The following is a 9,947-nucleotide window of genomic DNA, read 5'->3' as shown; positions in this document are numbered from 1 at the left end:
GGTCAAACTAACACTGTACTTTAATTCAGGAGTTCATTATCCGTTTTTTTATTATTGCCTGTACTATTACGCTTATTGACTTGCTTCTACCCTGGAGTCTTTGTGCTTTCTCGCTTCGCAGGCTTCTATAAATCGTGGCTGTACCTGGACCGTGGACGTGCATCCTGCTACGGCCCTGCTGACACCGGCTGCTACCACCATTATTATTACTAGTCACATTACTATTACTATTACCTGTACCATTAAGCATTTTAGCTTTACTTCCACCCTGAAGCCCTTTTGCTTTCTCGCTCTGCAGGTTTCCATGAATCGTTGTGGTACCTGGACCGTAGTCGTGCCTCCTGCTGTGAGCCGACTGACACCCACTGCTACTTCCATTATTATTATTAGTCACATTACTATCCCTATTTTCATGGCTATAATTCTACTGTAATAATTGCTGCTGTTATTATAAGTTGTCTTATTATATGAATCATTTATGTCATATACATTGAATGTGTTGTATCTCTGTTATGCTGCTCATTCTGTACACATGACATCTATTGCATTCTGTCCATCCTGGGAGAAGGATCCCTCCTCTGTCGTTCTCCCAGAGGTTTCTTCCTTTTTTCTCCCTGTTAAAGGGGTTTTTTAGGGGAGTTTTTCCTGTGCTGATGTGAGGGAAGGACAGAGGATGTCGCATGTGCACAGATTGTAAAGCCCTCTGAGGCAAATTTGTAATTCTGGGCTATACAAAATAAACTGAATTGAAAAAAATTGAATTTTACCGTGCAAAAATAAAAGTAATCATGAACATTTAGACACGTCAGTCGTTAATCGTGTGAGTTGTTCGCATCACTAGTCATGTGAGTCTTGACTCACTCAGTAGTGACGTGTTAGCAAGTATATTAACATCACCCACTCTATTCCTAAACCTAACTAAGGGGTTTTGTTTACAAAACCACACTTTCTGTGAAGGAAGTTTATTTTAAAAAGACACTGCATGTGACGAGATGAAACGGACACCCCGCCCTGACACATAAAACACTGATGCTAGAGGGGTACGTGGAGCTTTATAGTTTGAGGCTTAAGGCCACTGACCAAGAGTCTGTATTTGACAAGTTGGGAGTAAAAATGTGGAAACTAATCATACAAGGTTTGCCTTCGCAGTATGTAGGTCTACAGATTGTTGAGAAAGTCTTCTCCAGCGTTAATAATCTCTCTCAGCGTGCTCCGGATCAGCACATCAATGTCTTCATTTGTGTTGGTTTCTGAGTGGTAGTTCTTCACAAGAAAGAAGCAGTTCGGTGGCATGCCTATCAACATGCTCAATTCGTCGACCTAAGTAACAGCATTTCAGTTGATTAGTAAATGGCAAAGTAGAATAGATTTTTGTGCTCCAATTCAGAAAGTTACAAAATCACCAATAGAAACCTACCTTTTGCTTCAAGTCCTTGTGATTATATACTTTTTTTATGTCTTTTGTCAGCTGAGAATACGCTTTATCAACTTTGGTGAGAATAGCCAGTTGGGGAATTCCTGTCAAGACAGAAATCTATTCAGTATTTGCTCTGCTGGTATTTTCATCATAAAACCAGACCTGGTTCCATGAGTGCACACAGTTATAACCATTGTGATGTCTGCTCTTACCCATTTCACTGGCTGCTTCTCTGACTTCTCTCATCTTCGTCACAACTTCTGGACTCATTAAAGAAACATTGTCAGCAGGAATGACACAAACCAGGACGTGAACTCTGTCGTCCAGAGTCGGACATGAGTTGTAGTCATCATCATCATCATCCTGAAATTGGACTTCAGGATCGAACTATAAGTAACATTTAAAAAAGAGAAACTAATATTCACTATTTCATAGAACAGTTAAAATATAGCTTTTGACACAATAGTTAACTTTGAAAAAAAAGAGTTGATTGCAAAACAGTAAAAAAAGGAAAAGTACACATCTTAAATAATGTCAGAGTTCAAAGTGTCGTACCTTGTAACCGTCCGGAACATGTCCCTTCATGGCCAGTTTCACGTCTTCCACATTAACTCCTTTGTTAGTTATTCTCTCAAAGCCCATGATGTCATTGAAAATGAAAGAGTAAAAGCCATCACGGCCTTTGTGGAATTTATAAGCCGTGTACTGTGAAACAGAAGGTGTAATCATTTGCATCACTTAAGCAAATCCATGATAAATTTGCAATTTAAAATGTTAAACGGACATTGCTTCTTCCAAGAAAACAGCAGGGGGGGGCTTTAGATTAAATTCTAGGTACCAACAAATAACTGCATTTGTAAACCAATTACTGTTATGATACAGGTGGAGCACAATTGCATGAGACGAGGTGGGTGAAGTTGTAACAGAGGAATTTATTCTTATAAAAAACACAGGGATCCAGCAGCACAAAACGAACGTAAAGCTTGACTTTGGATAAATAACTCAGAAGAGCTTTTTCAGGTAATGAACTCAAAGTCCATAAAACATTCAAAAGACACAGAAACAAGGAGAGTCCTTACAGACCATGTGCTGTAGCAAACAAAGGTTGGGTCCCACAGAGGCAGGTTCTCACAAAGGGCAGGGTAACGCAAATACAAGGCAACTAGAAAACAGAGTTGTCAGTCCCTCGGGTTGAGATCATGACTGAGCTAAAAAGCTCAGAAACAAGGGGCTTAAGACAGCCACAGGAAACAGGGAACAGGTGATTCCCCTGATCACCTGGCATGGGGTTTACTGGTCCGTTTGGCAAGGACTTGGGACATGTGCCGGGTTCCCTGGGCCGAATCTCAGGGGCTTGTGGGTTCTGGTAGCATCACCTGGCCGGTCGAGGTATGAGAATTACAGCAAATGTATGTGCTGTTTTTGCCAAATTTAAAGCACCAAATCAAAGCATCATCCAACAGTAAGGGGGTTCCCAAGGCTGTGTTACAGTTTTTAAATTTGGCGGGGGAAAAAGTTTATTAGTTAAGATCCTTCTTCATTAAAGCTGTACATTTATTTTGACTTCTAGATTTACGGAAATATCAAACACATTTCAATTTAAATATGCAGCGTTTTCCCTGAGAAGCTATTTATTACTATTTTTACAGCCATCTGTAACATTTGCTCCAAACTATTTTGCTAAGGCTCAGTGTCGCCTGCTTTACCTAAAGTGTAATAATGGCACATTAATGTAGAAGGGAAACCAACACATCGACCTACAATACATCATAGATGTCCAATTAAACTGTCTGATTACTAAATGGTAATCCACACCTTCCAACCATCAGAATCTTGATTTTTCAGTGAACATGGTATAATGCTAAATGTTGGATTAGTGTACAGAAATGATCAGTGGAAATGCACTAATGTGATCAGTTATCTTAAAATGCTTTTATAGCCATTTCAGTTAAAGCTTCAAGGATTTTTTAAACATTTCAAACTGTTCTTTAGAATCACCACAGTAAACAGTTATTCCTACTTTTTTGGTAAAGCTGTCCTGGGCGTTTGTGTCTGTCAAAGCTCGATGCGTAATTCTTCCTTGTAAAACACTTTCAACAGAGTTGATGAAACTGGACTTGCCAGACCCGACTGGTCCATGAAGCAGAACTCTGAGATTTTTGACATCTCGGTTTAGAGGTTTGTAAGATTCCACAAAATCAAGATTATCCTGGTGGCTCCTTTTAATCAAAGAAAATAACATTAAAACAAATTACTGTTTTAGTTTTGTTAATGAATGCACAACATGTGACTCATACTCACTCTGTCACAGCCCTCCATGGCTGACTAAAATATGCTAAAGAGAAAGTTACATATGTTAACATACAGCTTAAACTTCAACAACATCATGCATTTGTGAATTTTAGCAATATTCAAAATTTCAATCACTTTTGCAATATTGGGAACATTTACAAGCTGAAATTATGACAGTTCAAGACTTACCTCCTCCCATTGCTGTAAAGTGAGACATATACATGTAAATGTGCATGAATTTAAATTAAAGGTTCTGGAGAATCTATTCGTAAATGTTAACTTCACTTAGAGACTCTTAGTGGTAAAGATGGAACTGAAAGTGTTTTTTTCTATTAATTTTTAAGGGTTTTTGCAGAATAGAAAAGGAAGCTGCCCAACAAGAGTAAAGTTGCTAGAAGCAAGAAGATGATAACTGGAGACATAGGAAAACCAGTTAAGACAGTGGTAACAAATGTTAAAGTTATATTTCCTACCAAATTGAATCGAAAGTCAAGACAATTTCACTTTCAAGTTCAGTGACTGGTTACGTATAGAGGTAAAAGTGAAGGCTCAACACTGCAGTACATGAAGCAAGTCTTTCATAATAGCACTAGTTTTACAGACCATTTTAATCTTTGAGTAGAGTGATAATAACACCATAAGAGTAAACATATTACACTACAATGATACTTGTCATCAAAAGTATGATAGCACAAGGAGAATTTACTTTGTTGGGAGACATAACAGGAAGTCCTTACCTTACGTCTGCAGCGTTGCAGAGTGCCGCTTCAAGTGATGTTGACAGGAAGAACTGTGTTATATGAGCTATCCGCTTACTTTCACTTTCAGGATAAAACGGCATCGTGAGAAGAAACATTTATCTAACTATTTTCTTTCTTAACATTTTGGTTAACCAACCTGCCAAGACCAGTACAATTCCCAGACAACAAAGTCAGCAAACTGAGTGTAAACACACAGATTGATGGAAAGTGGAAAGTACCTATAAAGGAAGTAGGTACATTTAGTTACAGGTGCATCTCAATAAATTAGAATATCATGGAAAAGTTCATTTATTTCGATAATTCAATTAAAAAATTGAAACTCATATATTATATAGATTCATTATACACAGAGTGAAATATTTCAAGCGTTTATTTCTTTTAATTTTGATGATTATGGCTTACAGCTAATGAAAACCCAAAATTCAGTATCTCAGAAAATTAGAATATTGTGAAAAAGTTCAATATTGTAGACTCACGATGTCCCGCTCTAATCAGCTAATTAACTCAAAACACCTGCAAAGGTTTCCTGAACCTTTAAATGGTCTCTAAGGCTGGTTCAGTAGGCTACACAATCATGGGGAAGACTGCTGACTTGACAGTTGTCCAGAAGACAGTCATTGACCTCCACAAGGAGGGTAAGCCACAAAAGGTCATTGCTAAAGACGCTGGCTGTTCACAGAGTGCTGTATCCAAGCATATTCATAGAAAGTTGAGTGGAAGGAAAAAGTGTGGTAGAAAAAGGTGCACAAGCAACAGGGATAACTGCAGCCTTGAGAGGATTGTGAAGCAACGGCCATTCAAGAATTTGGGGGAGATTCACAAGGAGTGCACTGAGGCTGGAGTCAGTGCATCAAGAGCCACCACCCACAGACGTATCCAGGACTCGGGCTACAACTGTCGCATTCCTCGTGTCAATCCACTCCTGAACCAGAGACAACGTCAGAAGCGTCTTACCTGGGCTAAGGAGAAAAAGGACTGGACTGTTGCTCAGTGGTCCAAAGTGGTCCTCTTTTCAGATGAAAGTAAATTTTGCATTTCATTTGGAAATCAAGTGGAGAGGCACAGAATCCAAGTTGCTTGAAGTCCAGGGTGGCATTTCTGTTTTAAAAATCCTTTGTATTATTGGTCTTATGTAATATTCAAATTTTCTGAGATACTGAATTTTGGGTTTTCATTAGCTGTAAGCCATAATCATCAAAATTAAAAGAAATAAACGCTTGAAATATTTCACTCTGTGTGTAATGAATCTATATAATATATGAGTTTCACTTTTGAATTGAATTATCGAAATAAAATAACTTTTCCATGATATTCTAATTTATTGAGATGCACCTGTATGTAGAGAACACTTTTGTTAGAACTGAACTGAAGTATTTCCATTTATTTGAACTTTAAACTATAAAGCAGGCTACAGTATAATGTAACCAGCCAGTTTAAACTTACATTTGACAGTAGAAGTAGTTATGTACATGCTGTGTGGTGACACAGCCCTGTCATGGTTTGAGCTGTTACTACACTAACAGAATACAGTTGTTACCCAATGTTCATCTTTGGTTTCTGTTTAGTTCAGCCTTTACTTCATACTTCCCCCTGCCATAGGTGACAAAAGAGATTGGCCGCATGTGCTGGGCATAGGGTTGGCAGATGTCATCTTGCTTTTTGTTTAATCCTCTCCTCAATGCCCTTCTTTCACAGTAAAAAAATACTCATAACAAGCACTAACAGACAATACAAAAACACCAGACTAGTGAGGCACATAAAAATCACAAAAGGAAAGAATTCATAAAAATGCAAAAGGAAATATAGGATTGGAATAATGTCTTATTTAGTCTTGATTAACCCAAAGGAGAATTTTGTGTTAGGGTGAAACTTCCAAGGGGGTGAATACATTTTATAGGCATTGTATATAAACATATCTATATTATACCTTTTCATTTACAATCACCTCTGATTGCACTGGAGGTGCAATCAGAGGTGATTGTAAATGATGAGCAAAATTGATTGTAAATGCTGAGCAAAATTGTATTCCAATTAGGAGAACAACTCTCTTGAAACTCATAAAATCATCAATGGAAACCTACCTTTTCCTTCAGGTACTTGCTCTTATTCACATTCTTTATATATTTTTTGACCTCTGGACAGGCTTCATCAATTTTGGTGATGATCGCCAGTTTGGTGTTATCTACATTTATGCATGTTGAGTTGGGGAATCCCAACTGGCGATTAATTGTACCTCTCAATTAATTAATGATACAGTAAGTCATGGCAATATAAGACTATTAGAGAGGACTCTAAAGTATTTTCTAGCTTTTCCATCTCTGGACAGTTTTTTGTTTGGCATAACTAAGAGCGAAGCTGTTGACGCCTTTTTGGTTTTATCTACATTCATGCGTGTTGTGGGAGGAAACGCAGCTTTACATGTTGAAGCATTCTTTCAGTTTCCATTAGATCATGTGATTTAAAAGATTTTATCTCTCACGCCAGTCTGTTCTAGGTGTGTACGAGCTATGCGGGTCGTTTGTGTTACTCATTGAATTCCAGCCTCTCATGACTTAGGTTGCACTGATGTTACATTTTTGAAAGAAATGATCGAAAGTTCCTCAAGAAGGCCCTGACCCTGCACAAAAGTTTCAGTAATCTTGGTCATTAATGTGTCCAACATCAAGCTATGGAGATGCTGAGGTCACACAATCACAGTAAGCTACGTGCTGCAGTAGCATGGTAGCACATTGCCTCCCTGCTCCTGCAGACAATGCTGCATATTTTCTTCAACACCTGACACAGCCCCATCCAGTGACTGAGCTTGAAAAACAACCTGAGTAGTTTCATTCAAACCAACACATCAGACAGAAATTGTCCAATTATTACAAAACACGTAGAATATGTTTGGACTTTGGAAATTAGCTAATAATGTATTTATTATCAATATTAAAAACTATTGTGGAGGTTCAAACTTACTCATACATTTGAAAGAAACTTTGCTCAAACTTCAAAATATTGTGTTGTTCCTTTTTTGACATCTTTCATACTTTTTCTTTCCCCAAAACATTTGCACAATTAAATGAATGGACAGAATTTTCTAATTCTGATTCTTCTACCTATCTTTGTATCTTGTCAACTTTTCTCAAACATCTCCATACCTGTTCACAAATCTTGTACATTATCATAGGCCTATTATGCTTTTTCATAACTTTTTTTGTGATGTTTACATTGTTTGAAAGAAGTGCTTTTAATTTCAATGAGACTTGAACTGTTTAACATCTTACATGTCAGTTTCACACAATTTCAATTAACATAATTTTTTCTTCAGCTGGCAGTTCTACTGTCTCTCATTCTTCATATGCCTGTTCATCTGCTTTTCAGTGACTACAATCCAACTGACATCTCAACCTGAATGTTTAATGCTTATACTTAAACATAGGGACACACTTAAACTGAAACTTTTACTTTTTATCAATATCAACATTTTAAAGGTGTTATATACGACACTAAGAGCACTAATATAGCAGCAACAACTTTTAGCTAAGTAAAGATATAGTAGAGGTTCTCCGTGCTTTTTGACATTGCTATGATTTCTGAAAGAGCCACCAAGTGACAACAGTAGGACACACCTGAATGATTGAATAGATGCATGCACTTCTCAAAATATGTTTGATCAGAGCCAGAGGAATGGTGTAGAGCAACAAAAGTAAAAATAGGCTTCCCTCTTACAATTAGGTTTCATTTTCACTTGTATATGTAGATGACTTTGTGGCAGTACAGACAAAGAGCAGTGCCCTACATAAGAATTCAATATAATATAATCATTCCAGACTACATTTCATTACAGTCATTTAGCAGACGCTTTTCTCCAAAGCGACTTACAGTCAGTAGTATGTTACATATCATTCACCCATTCACACACTGATGACAGGCTACCATCAAGGTGCCACCATCAGACTCTAACTAACATTCATCATCCAGTCCACACCGACGGCAAGCCTTCAGGAGCAACTTAAGGGTTAAGTGTCTTGCCCAAGGACACATCGACTGCCGAAGCCGGGTATCGAACCACCGACCCTCTGATTGGAGAACTACCTTACTCTCCACTACGCCACAGCCGCCCCTAGAGACTAGACACACTGTAGAAGACTGACAGGGATGGTCACATTATTTTTCACCATAACATTAATTCGCCATGCTTTTTGAAATACTGATGATTACAATAACACAATGCAACTGATTTCTCTCCTTTGACTAAGCATTGTGCGAAGGTGCCCCCTGGTCACATTTGTCTGCTTGCAAACAACAGAAAAAGGCCTAAAAGCTGCTGTGTGGTGTGTAGCACGTGTGGAGTAGCCTCGTGGATCTAACACTGGAGACATCATCTCCACTGACGCAGAGACATTCCAATGTGTACTGTAATGTACTGTGCAACAGTAGAGAAACAGTAAATATCAGCGATAGTTTATAAAATGTTTACACGCTAGTAAGTCACATGACAGATGCACATTTCTGCCTCCGCATTATCTTTGTTAAATCCTGTGTATTAAGTGTATGTAACTAAAGTTCCATTTTTGTATACATACAAGTTGATAAGTGTGTAAGGTTTATTAATATGATAGTGTGGGAAAGTATGTGACTTATTTGTTTAAGATGTTAGATTAGTTAAAAGCAAGAGCATGCCAACATTAAGAGACAAAGAAACCTGGAATAGTTGCGGAGAAGGTTCGTAAATCACGACCGCACCCCACGATTTGACACCTATCCTGTGTGGATGAAACTGGTGAACTTTTCTTTGTCGCCCTCTTGTTTTTCGTTCTTCATTTTGTGTTGGTTGTGCGTCTTGTTTAGTTTTACGGAGCTTCATACACGCTCACGTTATTTTATTTGAGAATCGCAGTTATTGTCAGAGCTCTTTCTTCTTAACTACTTTTGAGCATCTTATAGTTATTCATTTTAAGCAAGACATCAACTTTAATTATTGTCGTTAAGCCAAACGAGATTAGTTTAAGTATATCAACGAGTAGTTTCAGTTATGTAAAAAAATATTCCATTATTTAATCGTATTAGAAATAAATTACCCATTTATCGCCAAGTCGTTGTCTGTCATATTATTCCAAAGTGGGAACTATGGATCAATGAACTCAGTACTTATGCCTGAGATATTAAGACTGGATAATTTGTTGCCAAATTATTGATTTTATTTTTGTTATTTTCCTCCGTAGTTTTTACGAGTGCACTATTTAAATTTTGAAGTAGTTTATACCCGCTACAAATTGACGCCCCACGTGCAGGCAAATTTACACCCGAGTTTCTGCTGATGAATTAATAGCCACAGACAAACCTTGGCTGATTTGATCAAAAAGATAAATAACTTAAATATCAGTCGTCATCTTAGATATTTTAAAGTTTGTGATTGCTGTCCACTTGACGATCATAAGGTGCTGCTTAACTTCCTGTCCTGTTTACTTTTGTCTGTGAGCATTTAAACAGTG

At 37.7% G+C, this 9,947-nt stretch overlaps 1 protein-coding gene across 2 annotated transcripts; it reads right to left on the bottom strand.

Annotated features, from left to right (window-relative positions):
• Window positions 1-566: 566 nt before the first annotated feature.
• Window positions 567-3,423, bottom strand: LOC129098794 (interferon-induced protein 44-like). Of its 2 annotated transcripts, none has more exons than XM_054607900.1 (5): window positions 2,497-3,423; window positions 1,973-2,122; window positions 1,630-1,804; window positions 1,418-1,518; window positions 567-1,320 (listed from the first exon to the last, which is right to left on the bottom strand). In XM_054607900.1, the coding sequence occupies exons 2-5, from the start codon at window positions 2,057-2,059 to the stop codon at window positions 1,159-1,161; spliced, it is 525 nt and encodes a 174-aa protein (XP_054463875.1). In that variant the 5' UTR covers window positions 2,060-2,122; window positions 2,497-3,423; the 3' UTR covers window positions 567-1,158. The 2 variants fall into 2 exon arrangements, with proteins under 2 accessions (XP_054463875.1, XP_054463874.1); XM_054607899.1 differs by having other exon boundaries at window positions 2,501-3,423.
• Between the last annotated feature and the right edge of the window lie 6,524 nt (window positions 3,424-9,947).

Source organism: Anoplopoma fimbria, chromosome 11 (assembly GCF_027596085.1).
Source record: "Anoplopoma fimbria isolate UVic2021 breed Golden Eagle Sablefish chromosome 11, Afim_UVic_2022, whole genome shotgun sequence".
Lineage (NCBI taxonomy): Eukaryota > Metazoa > Chordata > Actinopteri > Perciformes > Anoplopomatidae > Anoplopoma > Anoplopoma fimbria.
The sequence above is the reverse complement of the archived record's forward strand: the minus strand, read 5'-3'. Positions and strand labels throughout refer to the sequence as shown.

Excerpts from the sequence above, each read along its gene's own strand:
- LOC129098794 (XM_054607899.1), bottom strand. Across the intron at positions 1,805-1,972 it reads ATGTTCCGGACGGTTACAAG|TTCGATCCTGAAGTCCAATT; the intron begins GTACGACACTTT and ends TGTTACTTATAG. Across the intron at positions 1,321-1,417 it reads ACAAGGACTTGAAGCAAAAG|GTCGACGAATTGAGCATGTT; the intron begins GTAGGTTTCTAT and ends GCTGTTACTTAG.